Source organism: Bactrocera oleae, chromosome 6 (assembly GCF_042242935.1).
Source record: "Bactrocera oleae isolate idBacOlea1 chromosome 6, idBacOlea1, whole genome shotgun sequence".
Lineage (NCBI taxonomy): Eukaryota > Metazoa > Arthropoda > Insecta > Diptera > Tephritidae > Bactrocera > Bactrocera oleae.
Genome location: NC_091540.1, coordinates 495,892 through 514,258, shown reverse-complemented (window position 1 = coordinate 514,258; position 18,367 = coordinate 495,892). Strand labels below are relative to the sequence as shown.

Sequence of the window (18,367 nt, the reverse complement as noted above, 5' to 3'; positions counted from 1 at the left end):
TTTCAGTTGTTTTTATTTCATTTGGTTTTCAAACGATTTTTTTTATTCATTCAGAATTTATTTTTATGCGATTTTGATTGATTTTCGTAAATAAAAACAATTTTTATATCATGATATTTGTACAAATTATGTAGCATGAGTTTATTTATACTTGACTCATTCACCTACGTTTATGTACATATGTATATATGTATGTCACCTAGCCTGCATTTTTCTCCCATGCGCATTTTCACCTCACAGCCAGCGAGGACACGCAAGCTCACACATATAGATTTATGAAAATTTAAAATTCAATATTTGCACGTTCACACATACGCCCTACCAGGCGCACAGAATTGACAACTAGCTGTACCCCTAAAAGTATGCTATTTATTTTTCTCTCAGCGATTTTCTTCATCTGGTGTGTGTTTGTGTATGCATCCAAACACAGTTGCACAACCATTGCAAATTTTTTGCTGCTGCCTTGCATTTATGATCGCCTAGTAGTTTGGTAGGTGAATGATTTCATAAGATTTTCTTGAGACGACGTCGGCTGCCCAACATTGAAGACACAATAAGGAATTTGAAAGGGCTCTGTGTTTGTTTATATTCAAAGTTTGGATTTTTAAATTTCGATCGAATTTTAAGTAGGCGATATTTATATGCAATACTAAAATATGTTGCCGATATGAGGAAAGTCGATGGCTAAAATTTAAGTTGGAACCACAATCGGGTGTCAAGGTCTATACGTGAGTCTCGAGAAGTAACTTCATTTTTCCTGGATAAAGAGGTGGAAAATAGTAAAATATGGCTATCAAATGAAACGTATTCGATACGTCTATAATTTAAAAATATTTCTGAAGGCGGTTTTCAAAGGTGTCCAGGTGTATCTGGAGTTCTAGCGACCTAGCTTTAACCTTCGCGCATAAAGAGGTAGAAAATAGTACAATATGGGTATCAAACGAAAGGTATTCGCTATGTTCTTAAATTAGATATATTTTGAAAAGCCTTGCCAAAAAAGTAAAACCCAGCAAAATACTAAAAAACGTTTCCAACGCACTTAAAATAACTCATTTGTATATTAATTAAAAACAAAAACAAAAAAAAATCTTGGAAATTATTTTACACTGTGTAATTGAATTATTAATTTAGTTTAAGGCAGAAGAAGCGTCCCCAGATATGTTAGTTTTTTTAAGTGTAAATTATATTTAATGCAGTTAGTTTTTTAATAAATTTAAATATGTGTAAATGTTTAATTTTAGTCGCTTAGATTTTTTTAGAAATGAGATATATTTATGTATAGGATTTTTATTAAATGTAAAGAACAATTTTTATATTATTTAATAAATATGGAAAATTTAATAGTTACAATACAATTTAAATTATAATATTAACTATTATAAATATTTCCTAATATTTTATTCATTTTTAATAATTTTATAAATTTTTAACTTGTAAAAATATTTATTTATATAGTATCTGCTTCCTTCACTTTTTTTATCATTGAATATAATTTTTTTTCTCCACACAAAAACAAATAATTCATACGTATCATCAGAACTGCAGCTCTCCACTTCTTTGGTAAGCCTAATATAAAGTAAATAAAGAGAAAATTATTTAAATAGCCAATTTTTATATGAATATAAATAAATGAACAGCATAAATATGTAAAAATATAATAATAAACAAAAAACAGTGAAATATTGTTGAAGTTGATATACGGAGACATAAAAATAAGCTTGGCATATATAGTATAAACGAGTATAAATATTAATTAGACCTACTAGATACTCTTCAATGTGCATAGACTTACTTCAACTTACGTAAACAAGGCAGATATAACCCTCCTCCTATAATCAAATGTAAAAAAAGCAAGAATATATTATAAAATCGAGTGAAATTTGTATTTATATTACTCCCAATAAGTGTGTAGTAAAAGTAGTGAGAATAATGTAGAGTAAAGTTCAATTGTTTATTAATATACATACAATATATTAAGAAGAAAATGCATTTATTGGAAATTCACTGATTAGGGTACCTTGGGCATACATACTTACTAAGCGGTTAGGAGGTAAAACTTTAAAAAAAATATGTTATTATAAATGTTTTGACAAATTACCTCCTTTTGTAAAGTGAAAGCTCTAGAAGTCGAACTTGCATAATTTTTCCAAATGCAATCATTTTCCAAAAAGCTTTTCAAATAGCTAATAATGAGTAATTTAACAAAAAAATTTCGTCTGATGTGCAAATATTGAAATTTTTAAAAAATACATTTGTAGTATTTATGAGGTTTAACTATATTCCTATATCAGATTGTTCAATATTTACAACAAGAAAAATTACTAACAAAACTTTTAATTTCCACAAGTACAAGAAAGCTGCAAATATTATTAAAATTGCTCGATGATTTATATTTGAACCATTATGAAAGCTTTCACTATGCGTGATTCCATTCTTTCCTTTTTCTGGTATGCCATAACTCCGCTCTGACTAGAAGGACTTCCAAAAAATGTATATTATTACAACTTCAATTATCTTTTTTCGCTGTTTTCAAGTAAACGAAATCATTACAAATTTTAATACGAAATATAAAAGTTAGAATTAGAAAAAAGTTTAATATTTTGAAGTTTGAAATTTTTAATTACATTACATTGAGGTATTTAAGTTTAGAAGTTTCGAACTACATTTCACAAGAGCTTTCACTTAATTCAATTTTCAGCTGACAAGGAAAACTTTCGGTTATCTATGCATAGTAGAAAGTACAATGCCATAGTCCAAAAACAACACCTCATTAGAGCTTTCACCTTACGCACGTAAAAGTTTTGTCCTATATTTTACGAGAGCTTTCACTTAATTCAGTTTTCTGTGGCTATATCGCGTTTACTTTAATGCATAGTATGATATAATATGAAATTTTTCTGTCTTTTTGTAATCAATTCACTATATACACTACAAATTTCACTGTAGGTTTCATTCTACTAATTAATATTAGATGATGAAAGTTTTTAAAAATCTCGTTTAACCTTATTACTGCAAACCAAAGTTCATAGGAGCTTTCACTATTATTATTTTAAAATTTTACACTACTTTTTCTGGAGCCATCACTTCATTTATTTTTCAGCTTTATTCCATCGAATGTAAAACCGTTCGACTACTTCTGGGTACTTCATCCTTTCTTCCTAACAATTATTTTTTTATTTCACTCGAACGTAAGCTTAAGAATTGCTGTATAAAAAGCCAGTCGTTCAATATTTACATATGATTAAAAGCTTAAATGCTTACAAGCTTACTTAAGCTACAACTGTACATACATTTATATATTAGAAACAAACGTAATTACTTAAGGAAAACTTAAGTGCATAAGCTTTGATAAATCGCAACAAATATACGTAATTGAAAAGACGCTGTTTATGTAAAACGTAACAAACCAAAAAAATTAATTTAAAAACAAGCAAAAAATACAAATTTAGAGGCTAAGCAAATTGTAAACATGTAAAACAGGTAAATTGTGTATGAAACTATTGCAATACTACTCTTACTGAAAAAAGTAAACATACGTAATATATGTGTAAGCAATTTTAAAATATTTATGCTATTTTAAAAAACCAATAAACTTAAGTGAAAAAGTTTTGAAATCTATACAAGCTGGTTAAAAAATTTATATACTAAGAGAGTGTGGGAGTAGGCACAAAAGAAGTCAGCAACTGTAAATTCTTAGTGTAATGCATAACCGATTACTTGCTAAAAATGGAATATGTAAGTACATGTCATTATATTTGACATGTGATTGACATAAAATTTGACAAGCAAATTGCTAGAAATTTATGGAGAAGGAAATATTCAAAGTAAAGAGAGAGAGAAAAAATTTAAAATCTATATAATAAGTGCGAGAGAAAGAGCCAGTAACGAATAATATTTTGAAATAGGATTACTTGCTGCAACTGTAATGTAACTAATAACTGTAAAGAAAAGCAAACATTTTAGCAAAGCGCATGACAAAGCAAATAAAAAAATAATAATAATTTAAAGCATCTGGTTTCGCAGATTTTAAGCATTTACATTCAATTCAAACATGTATACGATTTAGCAACTTTTTATTTCTGTTTTTTAAGCAAAAAAAATTAATGAAATATTTATATAATTATATATATAGTATTTAGTATGAGTAAAACCAAAAAAAAGTATTCAACGTGAGATAAAAGTATATTAAATAAAATTCGTTTAATAGCATGTAAAGACATAAAGTGAAGTTTTTTGAAAATACGATAAAGAAAGTGAGTATAACGGGTTTGCAATGAAAAACTAGTATTAACCCTACAATGCGGTGCAACATTGTTCGCGAGATACAAAAGGGTTAATATTGGATGAACCAGGCAAACAAAAAATCAGCAGGTATATACAGGTGTGAGTTATTATATAAGCATAAAGTAGTTGTGAATTGTATTTTGTGAATTTTAATTATAAATAAAAAACCTGTACGAATAAAAAATTAAATAAAACTGCAAAAAAAGATTAAAAAACAAAATTAAAAGTTGAAACATTACATTATTTATATATTCACTTATTATGAAAGGTAAAAGCTAGAGAGCCAGCGAAAAATGTTGTGAAAAGGAAATAGAAAAAAGAAAAAAACCCAAACATTAAATTTCAAAACTGTATTTTATTTATTATACCAAAATAACAAAAAAGCATTATTGTAAACAATAAAATAAAACAACAACAAGCAAACTTTAAATCAAAACTTAATAGTACGAGTAAAGAAAAAATAAAACAACATAAAAAGTTAAAACAAAAACAAAAAAAAAATTAAAATAAAACCAAAACAAAAAATAAAATAAAAATGTATTCTAGTATAAACAAAACAAAAAAACATTGTAAATGTCAGACAGAAAGTTTTAATTACAAATACAAATGCAAAAATTCGTTTGAAATAATAAATAAAAGCTGCAGCGTGGTTGAATTGGTTGAGAGAAGCAACTTGGAAGCGCCGAAGACCAGGCAACGCAAACATTTTTTCCAAAAAATTAAGAAAGGCATTTAAACAGAAATGTATTTTAACATAATCTGAATACATTTGTGCTTTAAGCCTTTGTGACCAGCTTTGTAAGTTGCCTCACTCAGCCGCTGGAGCCACGGAGCGCACAAAAACACATACAAATACATACATACATACAAGCATAGATTCATATTAAATTCCAAATATGTGAACAAATAATATTATACATACAATATTATTTTCAATGTGTAGTGATAATGGTAAATACAAAATTCAGAATAGTTGAACATATGAAACAACAAGCCCAAAACAACTCAAATGACATGCAAATAAGGAGTAATTACAACTTTAATGCAAAATAAAAATTAAAAAAAAAACATAGACATATTTTTGAATTTTTTTATTTAAATTAGGGCATACAATGAATTATTAGGTATTTTTCGTTTATGAGGAAAGTATGGTAATGAGCAGCTTGGCGAGCAGAGTCGATTTAGCCATGACCGCATGTCTGTCCGTTTGTATATGACTAGCCTCAGTTTTTGAGACAGCGATCAGAAATTTTAAATACGTCCGTTTCTTCTCAAGAAGCTGCTCATAAAAATATTAAATATGGAACCGTCAATATCGCACCAATATAGGATATAGCTGTCATACAAACTGATCGATCAAAATCAAGTCCTGAATGAAAAACATTTTGATATTTCAAAACCAACAAAATTACTTTTTTATGCTTAAAGAAATGCACCTGGGAAGAATTTTATACCTTCGGTACAAGAGAAGTTAACGGATTTTATTATTTGGATTGCAAATTTATAAAAAAAACGTCTATGTAATAAATATCGAAATATCAAATTATGAAGACCGAAATGATTCGAATATAGTGTTTCTTAGGATAAACATGAGACACAAAAATGAACCAAATCGGATATACATATATAAACTATCATGACCGACCACTATACGGACCAACATTTAATATACCTAAGTACCGCATTTTACTCGCTGGTATAACAAAAGGGAAGTTACCAAGCAGACAGACAGGAGAAACTCCAGCAGACATTGATTTTGATTTTTGAAGTGGAGTACTTGTACTGCCGAATGAAGTGTCAATACTAGACGGCAGCACTTATGTAGCCAGACTATTGGGCTGATGTACGTTGCAATACAACAACAATAACGACCATATAACAGCAACAGCAATAATGACAGAAGCGCCAACAAACGCGACATTTTCATGTTGGTCACAACGCTAAGCTGCACAAGCAAAAATCAGCTGCGGGTCCGCAATCGCTTTGCTGGCATCATCAGAAAACTATAAGCTGCAATCAGAAGTAACAACAACAACAGTTACAATGTAAACAGCAGCTGCGACGACAAGCAAGCGCATAAAATGCAAGAACTGCGTTAACAACAACAAAAAACCCCATAGCGAGCATAGAAGCATCAGTAAACACAACAACAACACCAAAGTAGCAATAGCGCAACTGCAATGACAACCCAACCAAGAGCATAGTTAACAACACGCAACAGTCAAGAGCATTGCGTTGCTGGAACAACAATCGCACAAGCATTTGTTTCGGCCTCCGTGTACACGAGCAACGAATCGTGGCAATCAGTCGCGCAAGTACATGATGAACTCACTGCATCTTCATGTTGAATAATGGGCAACATGCAGCATGCAACCGAAGGCAGAGCTACAACAAAACCAAAAACAAGACCACAACTAAACACCAACTAGCATAGCAGGCAGTCAACTACTGAAGTTGTTATTTGAGCACAACCAGCATCCCAACAACAAAAACAACAGCAACAATCGTCTGTGTGAATGCGCCTAGACGCACTTATGTTGCCAACCAGCATCCTCTGACTTAGCCAACAGCCCACAGTTTCAATAAGCGCGCTTGTTCGTGACACTACTTATGGCCACGTAGCCGACGTACTTACTATGTTCTCTGCCATGCTATGTAGCTGCCTACTTATCGTGTTGCCACAGCAGTCGGTTGTCCTCTTCGGATGTTGGTGACTGTAGTGTTTGCGAAGGTGCAACGACAACAGCAAAAGGGCAGCAAAATCAATTAAAATTATTGGCAGTTTTCGCCTTCAGGCTATATGAAGCGCGACAAGCGGTTATACGAAACTAGCCGAAGGTGCTCGCGTGGTTAACGCTTGAACGCCGACGTAGATCAGAATCAAGATATTTGCAATGACTCAAACGAATGTCTGGAACAGTGGGTTGAAAAAGAGAGGCACATGAGTAGAAACACGAAGATGAATATATGTATATGCAATAGGAGATTTTTTATTCAGAAAAATACTGATGCATTGTTTTATTTCTTCGAGTTTTTTACTAACTACTTCTTAAGGTGACTTTGAAACCCATTTCATGTACGGTGTCTACTAATAGGGTAAATTTGACAACTCGTAGCGGCCATGTTTGTTTACGAATTTGTATCAAATTTTGTCAGTGAGTTCAGTAAGATTTGCCATTTGATTATGTCACGTTCATTTTGTTACAACGTTTGGAAATAGTCCAAGCTTATTAACATTCTCGAAAAAAAATTTAAGAAACGTTAATCGAAAAATCATCTTCTCAGATGAGTCCCATTTCTGGCTTAATGGCTTCGTCAACAAACAAAATTGCCGCCAATGGGGTGAATCAAATTCTCGTGTGGTTCAGGAAACACAATTGCATCCCCAAAAATTGACCGTTTGGTGCTGATTGTAGTATGGCGCCTACCGTTACCATTAATGGCGAGCGTTATAACACGATGTTGACGATTTTTTTCCCAGAATTTCAAGAAATCGACGCGGACGATCTCTATTTCCAACAATATGGTATGTCGCCTCATGTTTCGCGTCTAAATATGGACGCATTGCGTGCAAATTTTAGTTTTTTGATCTACATTGACGAGTTCTTGTCATCACAAATAACCGACGTTCACAACTGCCTAAGTGAAAGTCTTTTCTACTTGTCATATATCGATAAGCCACTGAACTTAATTAAACTTTAATCTAACTAAAATAGGTTCAGCATCAACAATCAAGTAATGAGCCAGTCATGTATACAGTGCTATCCACCATGTTCATCATTTTACCCTATGATCTACCAAATAATAACTGTCAACTCAATCTACTCGCCTACAACAGTTCTAAAACTGGACACAATGTCGATAAACGAAAATAGTCGTCATCATAATCGATCCTTGTAAAGAGTATCAGGAATAGATAAGGATTTAAGAATTAGACTTGAGACACAGTTTTCTGGCGCCTTTAATTTTAACCTTACACTATAACTGATTTTTGTCGATAATGTTTCTATAAGAGTTCGTAAGGACTCTGCAGAACTTTTCATAGCTCTTCTACCTGTTTACAGCTCACCTATGTATATATCTATATTAATCTCAATGAGATTTATAAGTCAGAACACTGTACCATACTCAAATCTTTCAACACGACTAAAAGAAGGCTTTGTGGTTAATACATTTCGCCGCCATGTTACAAGATGCTATTGGAAGTAGCTTACACATTATGAGTGAACGTGGGTGCGGACTATAATTTCAGTGACAATCGTGAAACCTACGAGAGTCAATGCACAAATAAAGGAGGCAACATAAGCACGTTTAACAAGGAGTCGTGTACCACTTATCAGTGTGGCGACATCGCTACTTTATCTGCGACTCATTTTTGTGACCACGAAACGCGAATTGATTGAATACTTGCGATAAATACAATGAAAGGTTATAAAAACACAGTGCACTTCTGTCATGAAAATATTTTACGATTTTACTATTTACACGTTTAATTATATTAATTACAATTGCTTACAGAAGAAATACGCCAAAAAAGTAAATAATGAGAATATGTATGATTAAATTGTATAAAAAGACAAACTACTCATTACAAAAGCGTTAGCGAGCTTTTAGGTCAATGCGCTTTCATTGCTTCGCCATCAGAGCTTTCGTCTAAGTACACTCCTCTTCATGTGCTTTCATCACTGTTAGCAACTGGACCTGTCAACCAAATTGTCGGCTATCAATTTCATTGCTATTTTTCTCACAATTACAGTCTGCACCTTCTAAGCGACCATTTTTCGAAGTCAATATGCGTATGCCTTCGGCGAACTTCGGAAAACCAGACATGGACTCCTTAAGCGTCGTCATCATCACCGGCAGATACATGAAGAAATCCTTCACATGTGTAAACATCATGTTGTAATCCATTTGCGAATTGTTGTTGCCTCTGAAGAGATTGCCCAACGCATTGCCGGCACCGCCGTTGCCGCTTGCGCTGCTGCTGTCATTGTAATCGATGTCGTTGCTCGAGTGTGGCGGTGCCGCGTGCAAGAGTTGCAAGTGCACTGATCAAATAATAGAGGTGTCACACAGTTTTAAATGCATTAATTATGTAATTATTCATAACGCTGAAATACTTAGGCTTTTTTGTACTCACTTAGCAAAAATAACACTGATAAACGTGCGAAAGTTCTTTGGCTCATATTGATTTTTGGAATATTTTTTCTTGCTGTTTTTGTTTTTTATTAAAATATCACTTCAGTTTCACTTTTCGATTTGGTAATGTTTTTTGCTGTAGTTGTTGCTGCTGTTTCTTTCACAAAAATGGCCATTGCTGCACTGCACTTGGGTTTTTATAAATTTCAAAGCGATTTTTCTGCCAATTCTGCACTATTTTATTTGGAAGAAAAATTACCACTTCTGTTATATAAGGTGCTTCAAAATGACTCTTGGAAAAAATAATTACAAAACAGACACAGCTTATGTTTTGATCTTTGCAAAAATTACGGAGGTCATAATATTTAGATCAGCAGAAAGAAATGTATGGAGTCGAAACTAAAAATTAATTAACATTTCTAACGGATTCCAACTACTTCGAAATTTATAATTCCACAACTTTTCGCCTTTCAAAGCATTTCCTACATAAAAAATTTTACACCGAAAACTAATTAGCCACTCAAAAGAAGATTATAAAATAAAGCTTGCCTCATTTGTTGGAAAATGGTTAGCGTCTTGACTTTATTCTAGATGGGTCATACATTTTTTAACCATTTTTTATCGTATTCTGAATTTCCATGAGAACCCTTTTATATTTGGCAAAGACCTTTTTTTCTTGCCGTGAAATTCTCTATTTGGTTTTTTCATGTGATTAAGATATTAAATATATATATATGTCATATGTTTAATCTATTTAGAATTTCGAAATTTCTTAAAATTTAAAATGCATCAACGGTTTGAAATATATATTATCTTAAGAGCCATACTCAAACACCCTCTTATTTTTAGCAGCAATATTATTATGTATATTATTTCTTTTTAACAACGTAAGGTAGAATCATACAACTTGACCTAGTTCTCATTGAGTTTGTGAGGTTTTCTTTCTTTCTTTAATTGGTAATATTAAAGGTATTTTCCAGAAAAATTGTGGATGGTATTATGAGCCTCGACCATGTGTTTTATTGATATGAGGGTGGTCGCAAAATATTTCTAAACAAGTAAGATGTTATTTGGTGCCGTGAACATACTAATGAAAGACAAGCGCGGCGGTTCAGATCCACCCAGTTGAAAAGGTTGGTCACACTCCTCAATTGTGGCAAATGTATACTTTGAATAATTAAGCATAAAAACGCATACGCAGACGCATATACAACAAAAACGCAAAAAATGTATCAACAAAATAAGAATCTATGGTGAAAACAGTAAAAACAACTTCAATGATCACTTTCTATCCTTAAGAAGCGATTTGAAAAGTTAAGTGAGAAAAAATTCCTTAATTGAGAAAGTTCTCGATGTCGTCTTCTTCTTCATTAGTCTGGGGTTCACCGTCATTTGGTTTTGTTTAGACAAATTTCTGATTGAGGAATCAACCAGTTTGTAAGGAAAATCCGGTGTGCTAATGGTTTTTAAGAACTTTTTGATAATAGAGAGACGCTTTGCCAATAGCTACCGAAAGACAACCACTGTCTAGACATTTTTTTTTATATTGGTAAGGACCCCTATGATAAAGTTAACCTATAACCCCTACACTATAGCGGCAGTCGTGAAAATAATTACAGGTTTATCACAAACTAAGAATATACGTATCATGTTCCTGTCCGAACAACAATAAATATTCAAAATATATAAAGATTTAAAACCTAAAAGTGGATTTTTATCATTGTCGTGCAACAAAAAGACTATTATTATAAACTCTGAATTTCCGTTAAAGCAAAAAAACGCTTTTGTGTTTCTGCATTTTAATTTCCTTAATTGTAGCTCAATTTGTACTCAACGCAGTTGTCAATTCTCTATTTTACAATAATCCAAGACTGATTTCATTTCCCTCCTTTTAGTGATTAAAATAAAGCATATCGTCCCCAAGTAAATAAGTGCTTGCGCTTATGCACGTACATTATGTACATACATAAGTACAATATATGTACAGATGATGGCTATGATCATTTAAATATTAATGCTTCGTCACACTTTTACTCCTTAACTATTTGAAATTTGGTAAAATTTTCTAAATTTGCCTCCATCCTGCCGGCCTGTCCGCTTCACAACCTATGGACTTGTAAAGTATGAATGTAAGTGTGTTGATTACCGCTTCGCGCTCAGCGACCACATCTGCATCCTCATCAGTGGGAATAATCTCGAATGACAGTGATTGATGTGCACGAAATTTATGTGATACATTACTCGATGGCCCTCACCCTTTCCATTAACTAATACAGCGCCTACAGCCTCTCAATTCATCAGTGGGAATGACAATAGAAACCAAGCAAAATCAACAAAAACAATAAAATTACTGGTAGCGAAGTCGCGATTTTATAACTGAATTTAAACTGTTATTGCGCAGAATTTGCTATAATATATTTGTAGTTGTTATTGTATGTGTATTAATAAGCCTCAAACAGAAATTTTGATTGAAATTATATTATTTTTAAAAATGTAAACTACTAAGGGGCTAGACCTGTCTAAAGCCCTAAACAAAGGCTTAATTTTGACAATTTAAGTTGAGAGTCGGAGAGGAAAAAGCTCGCATTTCTCATCTTCAAGCTTTTTAAAACAAATGTCTCAACTGAATCCCAAATGCTTAGATTTCTTTAATAATTTTAATTTTAATTTAATCGAGTTTTTTAAAGGTTGATCTCACCCCTTAAATGTTATTTGCTTTAAAATTCAATGCCGATTTTGTCGAAATACGAGTCCACCCGAAAAAATTAAGCAAAATAAATAAATCACACTAAATTGAAGTGAAGATTTTGATTAATGTTGATACAAACTGTTGACAATTGTGTGTCATTTGCGTTCCACTTTCGCTTGCAACACTATTTAAGTTTCTCAGCATTCCACTTTTGTAGAATGGGAGAGTAGCAAGAGCTTTGGTAGCCAGTGGATAAATATTTGTAATGCAAAGCAAACATGTTGTTGTTGTGCATACCAAATGACTTGAGTGTTTGGATAATTACACTGCTCCTCGAGTGATTGAGTTATCAAATCCCATTTGAAGAGGAGCGTAATTTAGCTAAGCATTTGTTATAAATGATTCTTTGCCGAAGAACAAGCGCAATGAGCTGTTTGTTAAAATTAAATCCCTTTTTGGATATATCCATACATAAATATACATAAGTTTTCATCAATTCAACAATAAACACTGCCTATTATCGAGGGAATCTGAATTAATTATGCAACACAAAAAATTATTTGAAATTGCGGAATAAATAATAATCAAATATATGTATAAACCAGGCAGTCTAAGAAGCTCCAATGATACGGCATCACTATAAGAGAATTCATATATTCTAACCTGACCTTCAACATAACCTTGTATAATTTACAACAATACTAAAACAGCGATTTGGTGAAAAAAATACTGCTGACAGCAAAAGTTGGCTTAAGGCTTATCGAAATCGATTCGAATCTGACAAACCTCCAGGATAATCAAGATGGTCAAAAAATTTTATTACGGTCGAAATTCGAAAAAAGGACGAAAAAATTTAGAATGACCCGTAAAGAGAAGTTGACTGCCATTAAAAAGACATATCGTTCATGAATATGTTGGTATACCTACAAAGCTCTTTGAAAAGTGGGTGCCACGAGAGCTCAGTTTGGTACTTCATAAGTGCAGAAGTGGGTTAAATATGCTCTAAATTGTTTCCAGATCCACCATAAACCTTTGATTTGGCCCCAATACCTTTTTGGTCTCAAAAGAATATAAATAAACAATCATACTAAAAAATAGTATCAAAAGTTGGAAGTAGACGAATGGGGGACTAGCATAGAAGAAGACTGCATTTCAAAATTCTTATCGTAGTCTGAAGCTGGCCTAATATACAGATAAACTGCTTTATGCTATAAACCAAAAGACACTCAAATAAGATAAAAAGCCCACTCTTTGTAATATAAAATCGATCAATTTTTAGAGCCCAATTTGTAAAGTGTCTGGTTTTGAGGTTACCTTTACTCTACAATTGATCAGAACTAAACTAGTAAGAAAATAGCTAGAAAAGATACTAAGACAAGGGGCTACTTCGCAGCTACCGAATAAGAATGAAAATCGATAGAAATCTTTAAACAAAATATAAATATAAACATAGCCATTTATATTTTCCATATACAATTTGTATTTGCTACTGAAATTGTTTATTTTTGGACAAGCAGGTATAATATGTGACCAAGTGTACTGATTGATCCTTTCGTAAGCCGCCACTACTGTGTTGACTGTCTTGTCTTATATGCTTTTGTTTACTACATATACCATACACAAACATCAGCGCCACACCTATACACAATACTATATGAATGTATGCTTTTATGTATGTATGTATGTGTGGCTGACTAGTAGACGGTAGGGAAAAGTCCGTCTGTTAATCCCCGAAAATTGATTATATTCTTAAGAATCTTACAGCTCCCATTCATTCTTAGCTACTGTTATTACTTTCCATTTCCAGCATCCTTTTCTTTTTACTTGTCACTACTTGCAAATGGACACATATGTATGTAGGTATGTATGTATATATTCACTTATATGAATGCATATGTATGACTCCTGTGCAAAAATCATTTGTAGGGATTTCTGTTAAATATGACAATTACAAATCACTGCAAGGTGTTGTTTGTTTATCCTCACATGTGCTTATTCACACAAATGCGGTACATACATAAATATATCTACTATATGTACATTCAATGTATTATTTTGGCAACCTCCTTACATTTATGCACATTCATTCATATGCATATAACTGTTTATATAGTTATGTGCTGATCAGTGTGTGCCTTTAGCAGGATAAGAACTTAAATGGTTTTTATTGCTCACCTTCAGTGTTGTTTTGTGTTTTGCGGGTGCTCGTTTTGGCCATTGTTGCAAAAAGGTCCGAATCGGCACCTTTGCGACTTCGCAAATGTAATTATTTTTGCCGCTGAGCCACATAAAAGCTGGATTATATTCAATTCTCAGACTTTTTATGGCACTGAAAGGATATAAGAACAAGAGCAGATTTGATAATTATTTTTTATTAAATATGCAACTAAGAAAAACATGAAAAAATCGAAGATATTTATATATAAAATTTTTTATGTTGACAATTTTTTTGTGGCATCTATACTACTTTTAGGTAGTTGTTTTCACAAATATTGATAGACAATTTTCACCTTTTACACTCCGAGGTCGGTCCGAAAATATTGGAAAAGTTAGTTTCTTGGAGATACCCTCGACTCATTTTTCTTCCTGCCGAGTGACTTTTCTAATTTTGGAAACACAAAAAAGTCGCACAGTACAAAAAATGGATAATATGTACAGCGGATGGAACAATAATTTAACTACTTAAGCCGTGGTGATGGCAGAGATGAGAACCGGTGCGTTGTCATGGAGGAAAAGAATTGGTCATTTTAGCAATTTGGCATCGAATCGGTCCGATAATCGATCGATCGAGATAAACCTTGTGAATCCCAAGAAAACGGTGATCATTATCTTACCGGCCAACAGAACAGCTTACTCTTTCTATGAAGCTAATTCGGCGGGTGAAGTCCACTGTTTCAACTAGTTCATGGTCTGTTGACACTCTGTGGTCTCGACAGCATAAAACACTGCTGTGACGTGCTCTCACGATTGTGATTATTGCGCGGAGTGAGTAAACACGGTACACATCGCACCGACTACTTTTTCGTGGCAATAATTTTTTCAGAATATGATCTACACGATTATTTGAGATGCCTCACACATCTTCAACAGACGGAGTGCCACTTCGTGATCGTAAAATTTTTTCAAATTATTCTTAGTAGTAGCCGTAGGAATCTAAGGAAACTATAGTATAGTCTGATTATGTTTTATAAATAACTAAATATTATTGAAATCGATATTCAACCAAAAAGAAAATAATTTTGACAGTAAAGAACCTCCTGCACATGCTCGTAGAAGCTCTTTGCTCTATATTTTCATTGTGCATACGGTTGTATGTAACAGTCAATATGTGCACTACCAAACAATTTTGAAATTTTAATAGAAATTTCGAAATATCACACATCAAATAAGAATAAAACTTCAAAGGCTAACCGACATATGTATGACAATTAACTTTATTAATTAGCAAATGTAAATTTACCGAAATTTACTTTCAAGTAACGGTTATTTAAATAACTATTCTTTGCAGACATAATTCTGCAGATCACACAGTCTTATTCTTTTGAACTTTCATACTAAAACAGTGTTTCGACTTCTGTTAATTTGCCGACACGAAGAGTCAACAAAGTGTTCCCCTAGAAACCGCCTGTTATCACAAAACTCGGCTAATCGTTTAAATGACGCTACACGCTTGCGCAAGTAAGCGTTACATTAGTTAAATATTGGCTGTTGTAGCGGTATTTTTCAATTATTTTACTTTCTTTATCTCCTTCCACAAAGATAATTTTACTCTACAACCAGCTACACCGATGGACTCACGCTGGAGGCGCTAAAAGATGCTGTTTTCAATTTTCTGCCGTTAAAACTTAGTAAATATTTATACAAAGCGCAGCATACATACGAGAGATGTCCATATGTATGTACACTTGTAGCTCTCTGCTAACCTGCAAAGCGTCGACATTGTAACAAACATAGGAGGCTGCCTAAGCGGCTATTGTGAAGGCAGTTGCTTTGAAAATGTGTGTACATGCGACATTCCTTCGTAGATGGAAAATGAATTTTATAAAAATAAATGTAAATAAATCATAAATGCATTGTATGTGGGGCGCTCGGTGCAGTCGCCAATGCATTAGGTGAAATCAAAATAAATGCAACAACAAAAAGTTGAGACAACAGTAGTCAAAAACAATTTGTCGCATTTCTTTGAATTAAAATTTAATTTTTTTTGTTTGTTTGCTGTGTGGTATTCTATATTGTGTGGATTTTTTTATTGTAACATGCAACTTGTGAATTTGTTTTGTTTTCTCGTTTATTCTACATTTTTGATTATGTTATCCCAACCGCAGAGGTACCTCTAAGAAATGAACTAAAAGTCCTTCAAGCAGATGCTTATAGGAAATTACTTTCGCTTTACTTAATTTCTTTTTTTTTTTGATAACGCGTTTTTTGTGACGTTATTTGTGGAGATTAAAACCTAAGGACAATGTATGCCCTTTGACACCACCGTTTCGGTTAATTCGTAAGATGTTTGACTTAAGGGGCACAGCTAGTGGCTGCCTGGCTAGGCAGCCAAAAAAGGCGATTTTTAGAAACTCAAAGAAACGACTAAATCAATTGTTTTAAAATTATAAGGGTGTTTTATACAAATTTTAAGAATAAACAGGAAATTTTTTATGGTAATTTAAAGGTTAAAAAGGTAATCCACTGCTGCAGTGATGTTGGCTTTCGCCTTGAATTAATCATAAAAAAACCCAAAATCAAAAAATTTACGAAATGACGACGTTTTTAAAAAAAGTTGAATGTCAACGAAAATTTTTTGATCAGATTAAAAACTGGTAGGTCATTGTATGGATAAGTATCTATAAATTTTAATTAAACTTGTTTTTGCTACTCTGCTTCCAAAGAAAAAAGTACTAGCTCTATAGTAGTGAAGTGTTTATATAATATAATCAATTCAAATTCAAACCGTTAGTCGGGCAATTCAATCGATCCTTGTCAGATTAAAACGCAATTTCAGCCAAGTTATCCCCCAAGATTGAAGCTGCAACAATAGCAACCCTCTACATCACTAACTACTACCTTCTGTTAGTTTTATGAAAACTTCATTAAAACAAACACATGCATTCATTCAACTGTCCACTCGTCCATCAGCAAGGCATACGTACGGAACTAACCTTTGTGACAGCTGTGAAACTTACAATACTTACAACTACTGCTCACACTGTTTGTATGACGCCTCCGTACTCAGTAAAAAGGTTATTTGCTTTGACGGGACGAAACTTGTATCTATTATAACTTCTAACAACACTTTTATACACATAAATGCTTCCTTTAAATCACAAACACGCTTCACATTAATGTATTTTTAATAAAACACTCTTCACTATTATAACGCAACAATTTCCATAAATATATCGCTTGAAAAGTACATAATCAATATTTTCTCTGCTCATGAGTAACAGAAAATGCAAATGCACAGGTTTCTGTGTGTTGCCGAATATTAAAATAGAAACTTTATCACACTATTCGAATTAATAATCAATTAAAGTAGTTTTACAAAAGTAATATGTCATTTTTACTGACAACTTCAAACGGTGCGCGCAAAAATAAGTAGACAAACAAGTTGTGCAGAAAATTGTCAACGGATTTTTATTTCCTTTTTCTGTTTTCACCATTTCTGGGGTGAGTGGTTTAGTGGCTTTAAAACTTTTGGGAGTACATATAGCATTGTTTTTATTTTTTATATGAAAACAAAGACAATATACATAAATAAAAACTCATATGTATGTATGAAGAAGTACATACCATACATAACTCTATATGTAATTTTTTCTCAGATTTGAATGTCGCTTATTGGGCTAAGTTTTCACCTTTGTAAATCAAAACAATCAAAGTGACTACATACTAATATCTACATAAGTATGTATTCCATATTTAACCACATACAAAGGTGTATTTGCAATATACTGCCGCAGAAACTATTATCGGATCTTGTGTCCATACTGTAAGTACATACTAATATGTTTAAGTATTTTGTAACATACATAAATCAAATTTTTGTCATATTAACAGGAGCAAAACGAAGTCGAGACAATAGAAATAAATGAAAAGTATTTCTCTTTACCACTATACAAAGAGAGAAGTAAGACTTACGGCTTTGAAATTTAAAAAATTACTTTTAATAATAAAATTATACAATAAACACTAAAAATACAACTATTTCATGTGGATTTTTGAGATGGAACATATAACGTAACTCTTAATATCACTACCGAT

At 32.5% G+C, this 18,367-nt stretch overlaps 1 protein-coding gene and 2 long non-coding RNA genes across 6 annotated transcripts; 1 reads left to right on the top strand and 2 right to left on the bottom strand.

The window, feature by feature from the left end:
* Window positions 1-1,372: 1,372 nt before the first annotated feature.
* On the bottom strand, window positions 1,373-17,661 carry LOC138857870 (uncharacterized). Of its 3 annotated transcripts, XR_011397086.1 has the most exons (4): window positions 17,299-17,661; window positions 14,288-14,441; window positions 1,793-1,829; window positions 1,373-1,566 (listed from the first exon to the last, which is right to left on the bottom strand). It is a non-coding gene; the product is annotated as an uncharacterized lncRNA (long non-coding RNA). The 3 variants fall into 3 exon arrangements; XR_011397087.1 differs by lacking the exon at window positions 1,793-1,829 and having other exon boundaries at window positions 1,380-1,566; window positions 17,290-17,636; XR_011397085.1 differs by lacking the exon at window positions 1,793-1,829 and having other exon boundaries at window positions 1,382-1,566; window positions 17,299-17,626.
* LOC106623500 (uncharacterized) lies at window positions 8,746-9,586 on the bottom strand. Of its 2 annotated transcripts, XM_036358539.2 has the most exons (3): window positions 9,425-9,586; window positions 9,048-9,332; window positions 8,746-8,985 (listed from the first exon to the last, which is right to left on the bottom strand). In XM_036358539.2, the coding sequence occupies exons 1-3, from the start codon at window positions 9,468-9,470 to the stop codon at window positions 8,954-8,956; spliced, it is 363 nt and encodes a 120-aa protein (XP_036214432.2). In that variant the 5' UTR covers window positions 9,471-9,586; the 3' UTR covers window positions 8,746-8,953. The 2 variants fall into 2 exon arrangements, with proteins under 2 accessions (XP_036214432.2, XP_014098517.2); XM_014243042.3 differs by having other exon boundaries at window positions 8,746-9,332.
* Window positions 17,622-18,325, top strand: LOC118680124 (uncharacterized). The gene is made up of 3 exons (XR_004975634.2): window positions 17,622-17,773; window positions 17,929-18,095; window positions 18,164-18,325. It is a non-coding gene; the product is annotated as an uncharacterized lncRNA (long non-coding RNA).
* The last annotated feature ends 42 nt before the right edge of the window (window positions 18,326-18,367 follow it).

What these genes read in the sequence shown, in the direction of transcription:
- LOC106623500 (XM_014243042.3), bottom strand. Translation starts at nt 9,470, where the DNA reads ATGAGCCAAAGAACTTTCGCACGTTTATCAGTGTTATTTTTGCTAA. An exon ending in ATCAGTGTTATTTTTGCTAA is followed by an intron (nt 9,333 to 9,424) that starts GTGAGTACAAAA and finishes TTATTTGATCAG; the next exon opens with TGCACTTGCAACTCTTGCAC.